Source organism: Hevea brasiliensis, chromosome 6 (assembly GCF_030052815.1).
Source record: "Hevea brasiliensis isolate MT/VB/25A 57/8 chromosome 6, ASM3005281v1, whole genome shotgun sequence".
Classification (NCBI taxonomy): domain Eukaryota; kingdom Viridiplantae; phylum Streptophyta; class Magnoliopsida; order Malpighiales; family Euphorbiaceae; genus Hevea; species Hevea brasiliensis.
The window spans coordinates 107,018,368-107,037,193 of record NC_079498.1 but is presented as its reverse complement, the minus strand read 5'-3'; the positions used below and the strand labels follow the sequence as shown (position 1 = coordinate 107,037,193).

Here is an 18,826-nt window from a genome sequence, read left to right as displayed (position 1 = left end):
ATTAAAATGGTTCAATTTTGAAGGATTCTAAACTGGCACACAACAATATCCCACCTTTTACCCTGCACATCGCATCGATAACTTCCAAAAATTTTCCAATGCTTTCATTTAACAAATCCACATACTTCCATCTCATTCGCCACTTATATGCCTTGCTGCTACCAAAACCTGTCAGGATTTCTTGGATAACCATATTGCAGAAGAAGCATTTGGCCAGCTCATTATTGAAAATTGATCAACCAATCAATATATATATACATGGCCAAGATCTTGAAAATCTCTCTTTCTAAATAACCCTGCAGCACTCTTGCAACACCATTTTAAAACTGATATCTTCTTCTCTAGATTGTTGTTAATTAATTATCATTAAAATGTAAAAATTAATTAAAATGTATGCAAAATCTATAATAAATTAAAAAAAATATAATAAATACATTAATTTAAATATAAATATATAATTTAATAATTATTAAATTAATTTGCAGGGTTATAATTATAGCATTTACACCAGCATATATATCACTGTAATAATTACCACTTAAATAACAGTGGATGAGGTTCATTATTTTTTATGGATTCGATGATGGGTGCCATTAATTTTTGTAAATTAATAAATGAAATGCGTACGTGTGCAAGCATGCACGCACGTGCATGTAGCAGTAGGATTAGTTGACTTCATTAATTAGTTAATTAAAATTCATTAATTAATGCATAAGTGGGCTTTGAAGGTGGCTTAGGCAGCAAGTGAGTATAAAACAGAAATGATTTGCTTAGCGATTGCATTGTTGTATCAGAGAGCAAGCTAGAGCCAGCACATGCATTAGGCTCTTGTTTGCTTGGCTGTGCTCATTGCTTGACAGTTGTGCTAGCTGATCTCCAATTTTCTGCTAATACAACATAATTAACTTTTGCTTAATTGGTTTTTTTGTCTTTTTATTATACTGGAAATCCAAAATTATGATAGTTTAATCTTCCTTTTGATTAATTTGCTAATTATTTTAATATTCTAAAGTACCACTTTAGTTTCTTATTCATTTTAACAAAGCTTTTGTCTTTTGTGCCTAAATCACATTGGCATATCATTACCATGTTATCCGCACGTCAAGCGATTAAAGACCCACATCGTCTAACGAGTGTACGAGTGGCTGTGGTGTTGCCTGCAGTGGTGGTGTGCTTCATCCCTAGTTTTTTAACTTCTTTATTAACGGTAGCTTGAGTGAAAATTCGAATTAAATTATAAAAATTAAATTTTATATTTTAAAAATTAAATTAAATTAAAATTGATAAAAATTTAAATTAAACTGTTTTATTTTGATTTAGTTTAAATTAATTGATTTTGATTTTTAATTAATTTTTTAATTTAAATTAATTTTTAAATTATTTAATTTAATTTTAATTTTGATTTGAACCTATTAACTATTAATTAATGAAATTAAATAATTTATATATATATATATATATATAAAATTAAATATAATTCATAAGTTCTCTATAAAAATAAATCAATTCGATTCGATTTGATTCGATTTGAATATATAAAATTACTATTTAATTCAGTTCGGTTTAACCGATTTTTTTCTCTTCAAAATAGAACCAAACTAAAATAACAAAAATTTTTATAATATAAAACCGAACTAAACCGATTAAATTTTAAAATCAAATCGATTGAATCGAATTGATTCGATTAGGTTCGATTTTTCGATTTAAATCGAAATTTGCTCAGCCCTAGTGGGTAAGGTGTTTGTGAAAATCATCCTACTAAATTCGATTAAAATTTATTTTTAATTATTCGAATATATCTCGATTATTTTTACTAAAAAATATCAAAACCTGTTTTATTTTATATGTTTTAATTAAAATTTTATATAAAAATTATTTTTCTTAATAATTTATATTTTAAAATTTTAATAATTTCATAGAATATTTCAATTTTATTTTATATATAATAAAATATAGAAAAATTTAAATATTATTATTAAAAACATATATTTTATATTTGATTAATTAATATATTAAATTTCAAATTAGAATCTGTCTTAAATTTGATTATATATTATTTAAATTCATTTTATTAGGGTTCGATCGGATTAAGTACCTATAAAAATCTGACCCATTGTCATCTATATTTATTAGAGAAAAAGTGATTAAAGAGTATTCCTAATTAAAATGTGAGAGTTTGAATGATATATATTTACATGGTATAGTGTATTATAGAGGTTTTTTTTTTTTTTAAGATATAAACAATCATAAAGTGTTTTTCAATATAATCGGTTAATAAAAAGGAAAAAAAATTCTTATCTTTATTGATTGGATTAACATAAGCAAATTCAAATCCTATGATATCATTTATAGAAAAGTAGATTAAAATTAAATTTTTAATATATAAATAAGGTAGAAAGAGCTCATATGAGTTAGGTATGAAATGTATATTTTTGAATAGTAATCAAACAACTTAATCAATAGATTTCATAATGCAGAAGTGGAATTTTTTTGGTCAGTAAAAGCAAGTTATTGGTGTCTAAGTTGCTGTTTTTAACAATAACAACTTGTACTTTTGGTGTTATAATTATTAAAAATAATAAATAATTATATAATTATTATGAAAGAGAAGCCCCCCACCCACTTTTGCAATGGTTGAAAAATCCATATTAGTTTTCACATTTCTCTAATTAAGCACAAATTCTACATTAGCTGATGATATTTAAGCTTTATTTCATATTACTATTAAAATTATTATTAAATAATTTTTTTAAATATAATATTTTAAAGATATTAAAAATAAATTTAGAGTAAAACATTTTAATTTAAAAAATTTAGAATATTTAAATAATCTTTTAACTCAATAAACTAAACCCCACAACCTTCAGCGACCGCGGCAGAAATGGGCTTGGACATCTATATTAGTATCTAATAATGGGCCCAATTGATTGCCAGAAGTCAAGAGGGAAAAAAAAAAGAGAGAGAAATTTGTGGCTGTTCACCGGAATATTCCTAAAGAGATCCACCGGCGGCTAATGTCAAAATCATTAAAAAAAAAAATTATTTTTTTCCTTGCGTTTTTTATGCTAATATTTCTTCCTATTTCTCTTACAATAATATTTATCACATTCAGACAAAAATCCTCACAGCTGAATTCCAAGACACCACCATGCTTACTGTGAAAATTAAATACTAGTGCTCCAAGGCTGCGCACAACCTCACCCTCTCATCCCCAATCAAACTTCTACTGTGTCTTAATACCTTCTACCATCTCTTCTCCACAGCCACCACCACCACCACCACCCGTACAATCAACCCTTTTTGTTAACAAAAGCTTTTAACTTTTCCTATATTAAAGAAGAAAAAAACTTTACTTTTCCATTACAAAATTCATCACCAACACTCAAACGAATCTGCTGTTAATATTTTCGAGATTTGGAAAATAGAAAGTCTTCATTTTTCTTGAAAGATTCCGCAAAAAGTTTCAATCTTTTAGCTTCTAAGAGCCAGTTGTGTCCAATCATATGGAACCACCAGAGAATAGTGACGCTAGTGGTGGTGCGGTGGCGTTTGAAGATGCGCAGAAGATAATTCTCCGGTGGGACTCCACGGCCTCAGAGGAAGCCAGGGAGAGGATGATCTTCGAAGGTGACCGTGAGGAGGTGGATCTTTATTTAAAGGCTGTCGACGATATTCAAAAATCCATGTCGTCCACCTCCATCTCCGATGATCAAGACAAGGTCAATAGCGCCACCATCCAGATCGCTATGGCCAGGCTTGAAGACGAGTTCCGCAACATACTTCTCAACCACACCACTCCCGTCGAGTTGAACTCCCTCGCCGCCGCTGATCCCAGCTCTTCAGTCCACTCCTCCGCCGCAGATGAGTATGAAGAAGACGATCATGTGGGTGATGAGGATATCCAAGATCAAATCCAACGAGCTGATTCATCTGCGAGTAACGGCAACACAAGCTATCGATCCACTAGCAGTATTCGCGAGATCGATCTGATTCCACAGGAAGCAGTCGCTGACCTCCAGTCCATTGCCAAGCGCATGATCTCTGCTGGGTACTTGCGCGAGTGTATCCAGGTGTACGGGAGTGTACGGAAATCTGTTGTGGACGCTAACTTTAAGAGACTCGGGATTGAAAAGCTGAGTATTGGGGATATACAGAGACTCGAGTGGGATGCTTTAGAGACTAAAATCAGACGTTGGATAAGGGCAGCTAAGGTTTGTATAAGGATTTTGTTCGCGAGCGAGAAGAGGCTCTGCGAACAGATTTTTGATGGGATTGGTACTGCTGTGGATGATGCTTGTTTCATGGAGACTGTCAAGGGTCCAGCAATTCAGCTGTTCAATTTTGCCGAGGCTATAAGTATAAGCAGGAGATCTCCGGAGAAAATGTTCAAGATTTTGGACTTACATGATGCTTTAATGGACTTGGTGCCTGACATTGAGGTGGTTTTCGAATCGAAATCAGCTGATTCGTTTCGAGTCCAGGCTGCAGAGATTTTGTCAAGATTGGCCGAGGCTGCAAGAGGGATTTTGTCAGAGTTTGAGAATGCTGTTTTGCGTGAACCTTCATTGGTTCCAGTGCCTGGAGGAACAATTCATCCCTTGACAAGGTATGTGATGAATTATATCAGTTTGATTTCGGATTATAAACAGACCTTGATCGAGCTTATTTTATCGAAACCATCAACCGGGTCAAGATATTCTGGTGATTCGACCACCCCAGATATGGAATTTGCAGAGCTAGAGGGGAAAACCCCATTAGCCCTTCATTTGATTTGGATTATTGTGATTTTGCAATTCAATTTGGACGGCAAGTCCAAGCATTACAAAGACGTATCATTAGCGCATCTGTTTATGATGAACAATGTTCACTATATTGTTCAAAAGGTTAAAGGGTCACCTGAACTAAGAGAAATGATTGGAGACGATTACTTGAGGAAACTAACGGGGAAATTCAGGCAGGCAGCCACTAGTTATCAGAGAGCTACTTGGGTGAGGGTGTTGTATTGCTTGAGGGATGAGGGGTTACACGTGAGTGGGAGTTTCTCTTCTGGGGTGTCAAGGAGTGCTTTGAGGGAGAGGTTTAAGACCTTCAATGCTATGTTTGAAGAGGTTCACAGGACTCAAGCAACATGGTTGGTGCCAGATAATCAACTCAGGGAGGAGCTTCGAATATCAATATCAGAGAAGTTGATCCCAGCTTACAGGTCATTTCTCGGGAGGTTCAGGAGTCATATAGAGAGTGGAAAGCACCCGGAGAACTATATGAAGTATTCGGTAGAGGATTTGGAGAGTGATGTCTTGGATTTCTTTGAAGGGTACGCTGTATCTCAGCACATGAGGAGGAGATCCCAGTAAGGGGGTGTGAATGAGTTTTGCCAGTTTATGAACTAGGAACAGATTCTTTGAATTTTTTGTGGGGCGTTCGGGTGGATGTGGTGCTGGTCACTAGGGGGCTGCCCTGTGCTTTCCAATTCTTTAAGCATCACTGGTTAATTTCCTGCAGATTGGAAGGACTCGAGTTCATTTGGGAAGATCAGGTGTAGCTCTCCAGAATAGCCAGGTCTCTAAACCTGAATGCTTCCGCACTGTAAGCATGTTGTTTGCCTTGTTAGACTTGTTGCCACATTCTAGATTTTTGTTCCATTTGTTCATATGTGAATTGTTTTATGTGTGATTTCCTTAATATCTATGATATGACGAAGCATATTTTTAATTTCTTTTTTAGCCTCAAAGACTCCAGCTTCATTGACTTGAAAAGAGGAATTTGCTTGCCTTTTTTCTGTAATTGAATTAGATGGAAAACCATTCTCTCCAGCCCTCCCTCCGTGAGCTAGAGAACGAACTGGAGGAACTAAGTTTTTGTTGATCAATCTATTTTTCTCCCAAGTTAAATGCATGCTAAAAAGAAGTGGAATCTGAATGAGCATTGAGGAAGTTTAGATGACTAATTCATTCCACAAGAACTTCCATTATGAGATTCCACAACTACTAATTGCTTTTTGAATCATTTTTCTATCACTGGTTGGAATGTGCCATCAGAGTGTGTTATCCTGTTCTGTCATAATAATCGTGGATGCTTGATGGGTGGATTTCACATAAATGTGAGAAATGGAAGCTCTCTATCACTGTGTTGAATTATTTTCCCACTTTCTTCTACTTTCATCTTTGTATAGTTTCTATTTAGTAATAATTTCAAAGTTGGTTAATTCTTGATGGACTTGAAGGCTGGTTTCTGTCACTTGTAGGAACTCCTGCCGGATAATGGGTTTAACTGTACTACCAAGAATGTAATAAAGTTTTTTTTTTTTTTTTTTTTAATTCATTTTGAGTAGAGGACTGGGGAGTGTAACTCAAACCGGGTATGTCAGGCAAGTGATATGCTTCGGCCATTGAACTAATTTATTGCAGCCTTGCACAAAAGGAGAAAAAAAATAAATCAGAATAAAGAGAATCAAGATTGGAAATAGGCACTATCTTCATCCCTCATTCGATTGCCTATAATGAACCGCTTAAGTTTAGCATCAATCCATTTAAATAATCCTATACCTGAATTTAGTGAGTTGGGATTGGAAGAGGGTTTAACGAAAATGAATAAATTATTCTTATTATATGGCCCCATTTGATTGGAAAAAAGAAGAATCAGAAGATGAATGTAGATGAAGATAGAAATTTAGGCATTCTTTTGGTGGCTTTTCTTTTGCACATCATCCCCTCTCCTATTAAAAGAAAAGACGTGGAACGATTTTGAAGTTGCATATGGGATTAAAGAAAATATATTTTTGATTGAAAGATTGAGAAAGATAATTAGATATTTTAGAGAAATGTTTGATTTAAGCCTAAATTTGATCAGCATGGACCCCTAAAATCTGACAATTCTTAGTTTACAAGCAACATGGGTAGGGTCAGACTTGATGGGTGCTTTTCAAGACTCATTGGTTAATGTCAACTGATGGACCTCATAGATGGCTAATCTTTTTTTCTTCATATCGGCAGTTGACCTTTCCAAGTCAAAATACTTGTAGTAACGAAGTTGTTCAAGTGTTAGATATTCATTCAAATTCCAACTATAATGAGAAACTTGACCACACAAAACAAGCAACAAGACCTAATTTGGTCTGAATTAGATTGCCAAGTCTCTTTTTAGCAGGTTGCATTCTTTGGATCTTTACAGCCAAAGGAACTTTCCTTATCGGATACATCAAGAAGCGGACTATAACTCATTATCAGAGGGACTAAATTTTTTTTTTTTTTCAAAATATAAAGATCAAAGGGTTAATAATAATAGAATTCATGGATGATATAGTAAATTTTCCTAATGTTTTTGCTCTACATTTGGCCCATTTTGAATTGGATCATGAGTAGAGGCAGAGCACATCAACATTTGGGACCAACAATTGATAATTAATTTAACAATTACAAGGAAAGATCATGATATATAAATGAATAAGAACTGAAAAGGAGCTCTCTCCTATTGCAATCTCAAAGTGAACTTTCTCGTCATAAAATTTTTCTCCTAAAAAGTTCTCAATTTAGATTTCAAGGAGCATGAGGAGTATTGCTACAACAATAACAAGGCCATAAATCATACGATTAAGGCTACCTCAAAATTACATTTTTTGGGATATAATTTACTCTGTCTTGTCTTCTTCAACATCACCGTTGGATGCGACGTTGTTTGTGTGCACTGGTCTAGCTGCTGGTGCACTTCGAACATCCTTCGAAGGCATTGAAGATGGTTTTATGAGTGTCAAAGAACTGTCATCTCTTTCAAACTCTTCGCCCACATCATCAGAGTATGCATACCTATCAAGGAAGAACGAATTATCAGGAAAAGAGCAACTTAAATAAGAGAAACTTGGTATCTGGACCCAAGTAGACTATCTACATGCCATAGGTGAACACCATTTTATGATCAATTGGCATGCATTTATAAAAGTTTGTGAAGTTATCGCGTCAATTCTATAATTCTATTCCTAAATTTTGAGGATCAGAATATGAACACCATTAACAGTTCTCCTAACTAAGTTATAATAAGCATTTACAGAGTGAACCTAACACAATACCATATCAAAGTGTTCATCATCCTAACAGCAGATTTTCTAATCCAAACAACAAAAACAATGAAAATTAAAAAGGAGAGACCTTTACAACAATGACTGGAGTCTCAGTCACTTCTTAGGCTGTTGGTAGCTGGACTATTAAATATTAAATGCTTTGATAAGCATTAAGATTTGTGATTAGAACCATGAGTTAAAAGTATGGAAAAAGAAGACACTCTAGTGCAGATGCTAGGTCTTACCGCATTGAGTTTTGAGAGGGAGCCCAAAGAGCACAAATGATACATAGAAGAGAAAAGGAGAGGACTTGCCAGAAAGCTGGGATGACCCAAGCATTCTGCCAGTGCTCATTGTAAACATCATTCGACTTGAAATACAACTGCAAGCACAAAATTATTAATTTAGCTGTACATAAATAAAGGTGGAAGCAGATTAGAAAGCATTACAAGAATGACAAAAATCAATCCCCTTTTTGTTCTCAGTTGATAAATTTTTGGAGAAACGGAAATTGTATATACAATTACAATAATATCTGCACAATTCAAAACAACATTACCCTATACATCATTTAAATTTAAAATACTTTTGTCCCAGCCTTTTTCTTTTGCAACCTGTATTAAAGTTTTATCTGACCTCAAAATACAATATAAAATAACACTTTGCTGAATGTCATTCCACTCACTCGCTAATTCAATATTTCAAAGCAATTGGTAATATTACATCCTGATTCCTGTATCTAGTCACTCTAGCTTAAATATAGCTTAGCAAGACATTTGGCAAGTAGGAAGAAGTTTGCAGCAATTTTGTAAAATCTTTGACCAGTACTTGGAACCTAACTAAAGACAGCTGCAACAAAATAATCAATTTAACTAATATGACAAGTGTTAGCATTTTTATTGGGCTGGAATGAGGACTTTAAGCTTGACATGCGGGCTTCTTCATATTGGGCCAGCTTCTTGTTACAATGGCCTAAGCCATTCTGCCTTTTTGGACCCTTTCATTATATCCCCATTTCTGTTTCCTTTCCCACCTGATGTGGGACTGCCATTTTTCCAACAATGAGAAATAATCTTACCTCATAGCAAATCCAACCCACTGAGACAATAACTGATACTGCCAAAGCATTTGTGAATTTCCGGTATATATCCAGCTTGACCATCATCCGCCTAGCCTGTACAAAGAGGAAAATTAAAATATTTGTAGTTTAGTTAACACTCCAATAACAAACCAGGGAAAGGTGCATAATGCTGAATAACATGAAGCACAAGCGTAAACAATTAAATCTTGTGTAAATGGCCAAACAAATCTCACAACATTTAGTCTTCAGGTTGCATGGAGAACATTGAAACCAAAGGGACAAAATAAAGCTTGTGAATGAAAAATAGATTATGATCAAAGATGAAAATTTTGCATTATGATTTTCTTCACTCGTGTACATATATCTGCAATAAAAACTAACCCATGCATCTTGATTTTAGTGCACTAAAAAACATGATTCCAGCAACTAAAACCTTGCTCCTTTGGACCATAAAATGTTAGCCCCTTTGGACCACAAAACGTTAGCCACTATGTCAGCTCAGCAGTTGTCAGTAAACAATGTTGAAGATTCTGTTGCACTTTAAAATTTTTTTCTTGCCTATTAGCCATGGTTTTACCAAAGATATTAGTGTATAAGAATTTCTATTTCTGTTGTAGGGTAAAGGTGAGGAAGATCCTGTTTCAGTACAAGTCTCTGCTTTCTGTTAGCTTTCTTCTTCTTCTTCTTCTTCTTCTTCTTCTTTTTCTTCTTCCTTTTTTTTTAATCAGATATGAATACCGTTCTAAGCATTCTGAACATGAAGTTACACCAAAATCAATAGCATTGGTGATTCTCTGACAATTTTCCTTAATGATCAAGAATGTCGTCACTTGTCGTCCAGATCATACATAAGATGAGATGTTAAGGACTATAGTCTGGGACATGAGTGTTGAGGCATCCTTTTGCAAACCAACTCACCCAACAGAAGCCATATACATCTCCTTAAACTATGTTATCAAACAGGTGGGTATCTCTAAGTCTACATACGTAAGTTCTCTCTAACTTGGTTATTCGAATTCTACCTAAGTTTGTATCCAATAGTTGCAGACCTAACAAATGCAATTGTCTCTGATATTTTAATTCATTGTATTATCACTAACCCAGGTCCACTATAGTCATACCTATTCAAAATCCTATCCTGATGTAAAGAGTAGGCTTTATCAGATTATGAGACCATCTGATAAAGCCCCCACAAGTAGTTCTAAACATAATTCAAGATGTAAACTTATTATTTATTAATTGCCACCAAATTGAGTCCACACACCCGAAAAACAAAAATGCAAATTGCTGTCAAGTTTCAAATATTGTACTTACAAGCACAAGTATGATGTATCTTAAAGATAGGTTCAGAAATAAAGAAATCCATTAAATACACCACATGGCACATGCTAAGAAATGAAGTACAGAATAAACATAACCCAGAATGGCAGACCAAGTACCTGAAGCTTATTTAAAGTGGCAGAAAGGGACTTGAATATCCAAATAATGAAAAAAGCATCCAAGAGAGCCACAGGAAGAACCAAAAAAAGTCTTGCCTTCCCTGAAAGATCACTGACAGCACCCGCATTCTCTACCAATTCAAGCACTTCAGAGGCCAGAAAAAAGGTCGCTCCAAGCATGATCACCTTTGAGGTAAGGCCACCTAGGGTAGATCTCACAACACCATAACCCATTGATACCATGAGAATTATGAGACGTGCAACTGTGCGTTTAACTGTACCAAAAGTGACTGCCCAGATAGTGATGCCAGTCGGCCTAACTCCAGTTTCATTGAATTCAGCATAATCAAAATACCAGAGAGCCATCTCAAACATGCCTAGTGTTATCACCAGTGTTATACAATTCAGCAGTGGAAAAACTTCTCTCCAATATCTTGCATACTGATAGAACCAAAATACTCCAAGTATAACAAAAGCAAGGGACATGAACCCATAGAAATTCATTAGTGGAGCCATTCTACCAGGTAAATAGCCAGTAGGATTTTTCCATATAGTTTTTCCTTCTACAACTACACCTTTAAGATTGGGATCACAGTGCATGAAATACAAATTATACATCCCAGTTTTAGTGACCTGTATTGATCTAGAAGGTAATGTTGCAACTAGCTCATATGCATTGAATGAAACACCAAAGACATGGGGCCAGCTAGGATCCTTTGTTGATGGGCGGTGAATGACTTCTCCTTCTGTGCACGCACCCAATTTAGCGAGATCTGCCCTGCAGCAGATAGCTCTTTGACCTCCATAGGCTGAACCCCCAATCGTCTCTCTATCTTCTACCTCAAAAACAATGGCTTGGACTAACCCCGAGGTAAAGTTAGAAAATTCCTCAGTTCTCCGGAACACAATCTTTTCAAAACTGATTAGAAAAGACCCAATAAAATTAGAAAAGCTAAATAGAAGTTGAAAGTAATACTCTAAGCTTCAAAATCATTTCGTTAATGCGTATCATTTAACCCAAATTAATATTTAGAAAGAATTACTCGATATCAAATGAATTATCAACTTCAATTATCGAATTTGACTCAAAATAGAGCACCAGTATTGAATTAATTGAACAAAATATTAAGTTTGGGCGAGACCCAGAGTTGTCATTCTCAGCAAAAAGCCAATCTCTGTTCTACTTGTGCACATTATCATCAATGGCCAAAGAACAAAAACAAGAAAAAAATTATTGAAACCAAGAAAGAAAAAGCAATTTCCACCCATAAAACCAGGAGATCTAATCATTATAATACCAGAACCAGATGCGTAAACGCATAAGTGAATTACACAGAAAGAATTAATGATTACCGTATATAAGAGTCACCATTAGCAGGGATGGCACTGCTCTCAGTCTCATTGAAATTTCCAGGTTTAGAAGAGTAAATCCCTTCACTGCCTCCATGAACAACAAAGGCATTACCTTTAGCCACAAATCTTTCTCCTCTGTACTCATGAACTGAGCCTTCAACAATAAAGCTCAGAAAGAGCAACACATGACATGTAACAGATAAAACTGACATTACTTCAGTAGTAGAGACTAGAGAGAGAGAGAGAGAGAGAGAGAGAGAGAGAGAGAAGTGTCAGTGTGTGTGGGTTTTAGTGATTTGGATCTGCTAGTTGAGATCTTGCTATTGGCAGGCAGACACTGAAGCCAAAGTGAAAACAAGTTTAGACTTGAACAGTGACGGATCAACTGAGGTGATAAGTAACTTTTGGGTTTCTGGACATGACAGCCTAGAAGAAGAATGGAGTGTTCGTGAGGAAGCTGAAGCTTATAGCCGTTGGATGTATTAACTTGTGGGTCCGATACAGATAGAAAGAAGGCGTGTGGTTGTGATCGATGTAAGAGAATGGACTGTGTGTTTACAATCTTATTGGATAAGGAGAGAGCTGTCGGCTTTGTTTGGTAAATTCCGTTTCGTAGAAAATAGATTTAGCATCTTCGGCCTTCGCATGTAATTTTCCACTTTTCACTAGAAAATAGAAATTTAATAAAAACACCCTCGCATACAGTAAATTCTATTTTTGATTTGATCTGAATGTCTTAATTTAAGAATTTTTTTTTTTAACTTTTGAAATTTTACAATCAAAACGATATATCATTTTAGTTAAACGATTCATCGTTTTATTTTAAGACCCATTTTAAACTTTTAATCAGATTAATTTTCAATTTAATTAATTCGATCCATCAATCCGATTTTCAAAACACCGAATAAAACGACAATCTATCATAAAATTTCCATCACTCAAGATTCCATCTATGAAAAAGAAAAAGAATTAACTATACTCAATGAATTTAAATTAATAAAATTTATTTGTTTATTAATTTAATATATGTTCCCGATCCAAAGTTTCTGACTCAGTGTCTTGGCTACGGAACGTATATTTTACATTTTGAATCATATCTCATGCTATTTTAATATTGAAAATCAAAATAATAATTAAAAATTAAATACTTGGTACAACAATGAAAATTAAAATCAAAATATAACAATTGAAATTAATACTGTTCTTGTCCCTATTTGCACTGGGGGAATCTATGTAACATCAAAAATAAGTCATGGCCTACCCAACCCTACAGATAAACGTTTCCAAGATCCATCATCCATTGACGGCAGGCAATATCTAATAAAATTGCAGAAGAATGAACATTAACATTAATCATTTTCTTTCTTTAATCAGAATTGCAATGCAATTCCCAAGTCTCTCAAACACAACGAAACAGGAAAAATTAATAATGCGTGCAAGGTGCCATTCTAAATTTTCTTGTTCGTACATAAACATTACAACTGAATATCCAATACAGTATGAAAGCAGAAAAATGCAAAAAGTGAACTACTACTGCCCCTAAACCCCATCCAAACTTAGAATAGAAATTTCACAGAATGAACACTGACTAAATTGACTAAATTTGTCAAGTACATTTCTTTGAAAAATGTTACAGAAATTTTAAATGAAACGGCAGAGCATCCAACCTTGTCATATCCCTACAATTGACCGCTATAATATGTGCGGAACCATACACCTTGGTTGCAGGGTATGCACTAATCCAAATCAAGGAACTCCATTCTCTTCCTCATTGTACCTTTTAGATCCTTAGCCTCCCTTTCGGCTTTTTGTGCCTGAAAAGGTTACAGCGCAGGAGCTTAATGCTTGTCTCCACAGGAGACCATGCTCAGAAAGGTAAAGTCCACTAAATCATTAGCATCTTTGATTAATAGAAGAGGGCAAACAAACCATTGACAGCAATTTGCCAAAAGCCATTAGATAAAGATTTTTCTCTTTGTTAAATACAGCAGTTTCTTTCACATACAAATAGAAGTTATCTTCATGCATTGAATTTCTACATCTTAATTTTACCATATGCTTAAATTTTGAATGAAAGGTATATTCACTGTTGCATCAAACTAATGTTACAAGTCCTCGAGTGTCATCCTTTTTGCCAATATTACTGACCTTAGCAGTACAAGTCAAGAAAGTTTTTAGTTTGAATTTGCATGTTAAAGGCAGTCCCAGTTATAGCACAAACACCAAATCAATTTGTTCTTTCACGATAAAGTGTTGGATGAAAATGCCATTAAACAACTCAGTAGCAGATTAATAATTATTTATTAATCATAGCAGGTTTCCACCAAGTGACTATAGTAATCATGGCAATAAGTGATATTACATGATTCTAAAAGAAGGAAAATGGAACACAACCAAAGTCAGAAGCTATCAAGCTGCTAAAATTTGACACCCCTAACCAGTACAAGTGAACCATCCAAAAAATGTCCCCAATGAATGTAGTATTAAAACAAATTTAAAAACAAAGTTTAAAAGTGACGGTGCAACATAAAGGGAAAACACAGCAAATCAGTGTTTCTAAAGGAAGTCTGGCTTGGAGTAGTTGAAACCTTCACAAGCCCAGAGTCCAGACAACTTGATAATGTTCAAGATTGACCTAATAATTTATTAGTGGAGCTGATAAATGTTTGTTTCCACCTATAATTTATAGAACCAATTATCAACAAAATGTTAACATAACCTTATTTTATTGCAACTCTAACCACAGAAGGAATTGAAGCAGTACAAATTAACCAATCAATTTAAAAAAACAATTTCACCAATTACTGTTAACAACATATTTTATCTTATATCACTCAGTAGCCTGACAAAAATATTTCTGACTTTGACTAAAATGTGACAAGGAAGTAAGTCCATGAAATAGCACCATAGGGATAGTAACACTATACAAGATTTTTCTTTCAGAACAACACACAATAACCAACAATTTTCCTCACAGCACTAACTAAGCCAATAAATAAAATGCTGAAGAAAAATATGGAACCAAGATAGAATAAACATCAGATTAAGTGTTAGCACACTACAAGGCATAGAAATCACTTTTCTGGGTACATCTTCTAAATAACTATCAGCTTGGCATGCATGCCAGCGCTTGTAAGGACACTTTAGTCCTCTACACAATTGGCCTTCATTAACTTGAATGTACAAGACATAAATGCTTTCTGCAAGAAACTTATCCTTAAAAGTAGTGCCATTAATGTTCAGCTCTAATAAATCCACACAATAACAGCAACATTTTAAAAGTTAGGATCCACATTCAATATGGTGCTATTAAGGCGATAGGGTACACTATAGCCTAGGTGAGAGGTGAGAGGAAATGTGAGGGCCTTTTTCAAGTGAAGGGCCATAGCCTACATATATATACTTTTAACATAAAAATATCATACTTTTAACTAGTTTAATAAGTAAAAAAGCATATTGAAAAGAAAAAAAAATATATTATTTGCACTATATGTACTATAAGATAAATAGAAAGCAGAAAATAATAAAGTTATAGAAAGAAAATGAAATTTAAAGAAAGATTAATTACCTCCACTTTATCAGGGTTTAGAGTTTAGGGAGAAATAGGAGAGAAGAGGAGAGGAGGATGAGAGAAGAGGAGAGGAGAGGAGAGGAGAGGAGAAGAGAAGCCCTAAAATGTATGAAAAAAAAAAAGTAATGTTGAATGAGGCACGCCTCGCCTAGGCGCTTGCCTCTTGGAATTGCCCCACCTTGCCCAGCCTCGTGACTCTTGGTGCCTTTAATAACATTGATTCAATATGCACAAGAACATGCTCACACAGCCACATCATTGAGTACACTTTCAGGAGTTGCTGTGTCCAGAACCTTTGTCCACACAAACATGTCAAAACACAACAACCCTTTGCATGTACACTAATAACTAGAAAACTATTAACAATTATTTAGACTCTACATCAGGAACGAGATTTTTTTTTTCTTTTTGAAAAACCAATAAGAGTTATCAACACAACAAATGTGTGATAAAGAATGCATGAAGCATCACAAAATCTTTCAAACAATAACAGAAACATTTAGCTAATGAAATAAAAGGAAACAGAAATACAACTTACCCTTCTAATTTCTGCAGCTGAAACACGAGTCATATGTGGAGGAAGTTCCTCCCTCTCCAAATCCTAATGTAGAACAATAAAAAGTTTTAAAATAATACTAAGAAACATGAAACTAAAGCAATACAATTACAACAATCTAACAAATCAATCACTTCATACCAGCTCTCCAATTAAAACAACATTCTCGCCTCGAATAACATATAGACCTAAAGGTATATCACAATAGAGGTCACCGACAATAACCCTTTCGCATGCACCCTCGAGAACAGCATTGGCTGCATATTACAAATGCTTATTTATTTTCAGACATTGAAGGAGTGTAGCAGTATGTAAAACCATAGACGATGAGAAAAAGAAAAAATACCAAATTGATCAAAAGAACGTAGTATTCCCAGGAGCTTTCGGCCATCTCGCAGAAGCACTAGTAGCTTCTCTGAGGCAAAAATAAAAGAACAAGACCCAACAATTAATAGCAATGAAACTCACATTTTTTCAATAATTTGTATCTGAACGCCATGCAAACATCATCAACTATATTATAGAGTAAAAATCATCTATTTTTCTTTCTTGAGTGTAACAGTTGTAAAACAAGATAGACCATTTAAATGAATGATGAAAAACCCTACAACAGAAAAACTAACATGCATATAACACCATGGATACATTTTAGTTCATTGGCAAATATCTTGCCCATGATTTGAAAGATCTTTATCAAACAACATTCTAGATGCTGCAAAATCAGTATTGAGACTACAACCATCAAAGTTTTGAACTGAAAAGTAACAAAATTAAAATTTTTCTTTAGTTAAAAAGATTAGCCGTTCATCACCAACTAATTCTAAAAACACCATTAGTTATCAGCTAAAAACAGTGCCATTGAGCCAATAAACTAAAAAAATGATATGGATCTTTGATATCTCCAGTAGATGGATGAGCGGCTATCAGTATAATGCTAATATGCACCAATCATATACATGACTTCCAAATGAATTCTAAGTGAACAAATTATACTATGTATAGCTCCAAAACATAGTAAAATAAAAAACTGTAATAAAAATTAGTTCTCGGACAGCGCTTCTTTCAAACCCAATTAAAGCGTTCAGCGCATTAATTTCAGTATTGAATTACAGCAACCTCTGAACAGCACAGTGTTGCTCACGCCAGAAGTCTCTTGAGGACACTGTACTGCAACTGAAGAAACACACACCACATAGGAAACAACTATTTTTCCATCTTTTTACTTGATTAATACAAACAGCAACTTCTAAACAACATAAATTCCCCAGGAAAATTCTACTGAACATCGAAAATTTTTCACATAGCACAAGTTATCAATCCGAGGAGCACGAAGAACGTAATAATTAATGAGAGGGGAGGACTTACTATCAAGATAGCTAGCAAGAGAAGTAGAAAGGTAGATATCTTCCGGTCCTGCCCAAGACATCGATAAGCTCAAGCTCTATCTTATTCGGTACTGCAAAAATCACCGAAAAATTCGTCGAACACCAACCCAAAAAAATGGCATTGGCTACTCACAATTCCTCCTTTAGCCACCTCACCACGCTACCACTTCAATCTAAAACCTCCAAACAAAGAATAACAATCAACCCAAAAGATAGAAAAACCCTAATCTCACGATCAAACCAAAAGTCAAACCACAAAACCTAACAGCTCCAATCCCAAAGAAATCCAAATTGCTAAAGAAAACCTCCAAAAATTCAGGTTACAAACCCTAACTACTCCTACAATCACCGAGAAAAAGGAAAAAACAAGAAAGCGGTAAATTGGGTAATCTTGTATAGATCCAAAAAGCGTAAAGAGTAGAAATTGGAGATTTCTCTTCCGGATTGAATGAACAGAATGGGAAATGTAAAAGAAGTCCCTCAGATCCAATCGCACCGGAAGAGATGAAAAAAGAAAAGAGAAGGGGATAGGAATAGAGAGGGAAAAGCGGGAGAAAAAGTAGAAAAACGAATTCGGGGAAAAGAAAATTGCTAGGGTTTGGAGGATTGCATGGGAGGCGTTGGAGAAATGAGAGGTATCGTTGAAGGTGTAGGTTCTGGCTCCATTTTGTTTTTCTTTTGGGTTTTGTTTGGCTTCTCTTGATTGATTGAGGATTCAGCTTACTTCGAGTGGAGTTGTTTATGATTATCATTATTATTATTATTGATGATTAATAATAAATTTATTAAGATATGCCAATTTAATAATTATTAATATAAATATTTTAGGCTCTGTTTGGATACGTGCAAGAGAGATGAAAGAAAAAATAATGGAGGAAAAATAAATTGAGATTACCATTTTTCACTGTTAGAAAATGAAGAGAAGGTAATAGAGGAAAGGAAAATAAATATTATTTTATTTTTATTATTTTTCCTCTAAATGAAAAAGAAAATAAGGTAATCAAGAAAAAAATTATACTTTATTTGATTAAATTGCATATATAATATATTTTTTCATTTTAATTTTTTAAATAATTTAGAGTAAAATAGTAATTAAATTTATTTTTTATTTTAATTTTTAATTAAGAGTAAAATAATAATTATAAAAAAATATATTTTATTTCTATTGTTTTCCTTCCTCCTATTATGTATGTGTTAATACTTGAGTTTCATTTAATTGATATTTATATTTAATTTTTTTTTGTTTCAAAATAATGAAATTTTTAGTCTATAAATATAATTTTGATTCAATATTAAATTAATAAAATATATATTTTATAACTTTAATTACCAATTAAACATTTTTATTTATTATCTTTCTTGTCACCTGAGTTACACAAAATAAGATG

The 18,826-nt window shown here is 34.0% G+C and overlaps 3 protein-coding genes across 4 annotated transcripts; 1 reads left to right on the top strand and 2 right to left on the bottom strand.

The window, feature by feature from the left end:
* Nucleotides 1-3,108: 3,108 nt before the first annotated feature.
* LOC110664712 (exocyst complex component EXO70A1) lies at nt 3,109-6,134 on the top strand. Its single transcript, XM_058149135.1, has 2 exons — nt 3,109-5,586; nt 5,725-6,134. Exon 1 carries the CDS (start codon nt 3,504-3,506, stop codon nt 5,352-5,354), a length of 1,851 nt encoding a protein of 616 aa, XP_058005118.1. The 5' UTR covers nt 3,109-3,503; the 3' UTR covers nt 5,355-5,586; nt 5,725-6,134.
* A 1,245-nt stretch (nt 6,135-7,379) lies between these two features.
* On the bottom strand, nt 7,380-12,516 carry LOC110664697 (uncharacterized). Its single transcript, XM_058149136.1, has 5 exons — nt 11,927-12,516; nt 10,574-11,492; nt 9,132-9,227; nt 8,299-8,435; nt 7,380-7,802 (listed from the first exon to the last, which is right to left on the bottom strand). The coding sequence occupies exons 1-5, from the start codon at nt 12,136-12,138 to the stop codon at nt 7,628-7,630; spliced, it is 1,539 nt and encodes a 512-aa protein (XP_058005119.1). The 5' UTR covers nt 12,139-12,516; the 3' UTR covers nt 7,380-7,627.
* An 833-nt stretch (nt 12,517-13,349) lies between these two features.
* Nucleotides 13,350-18,189, bottom strand: LOC110664663 (sm-like protein LSM1B). Of its 2 annotated transcripts, none has more exons than XM_021824434.2 (5): nt 17,419-18,186; nt 16,400-16,468; nt 16,195-16,310; nt 16,036-16,098; nt 13,350-13,740 (listed from the first exon to the last, which is right to left on the bottom strand). In XM_021824434.2, the coding sequence occupies exons 1-5, from the start codon at nt 17,477-17,479 to the stop codon at nt 13,663-13,665; spliced, it is 387 nt and encodes a 128-aa protein (XP_021680126.1). In that variant the 5' UTR covers nt 17,480-18,186; the 3' UTR covers nt 13,350-13,662. The 2 variants fall into 2 exon arrangements, with proteins under 2 accessions (XP_021680126.1, XP_021680141.1); XM_021824449.2 differs by lacking the exon at nt 13,350-13,740 and adding an exon at nt 15,256-15,790 and having other exon boundaries at nt 17,419-18,189.
* Between the last annotated feature and the right edge of the window lie 637 nt (nt 18,190-18,826).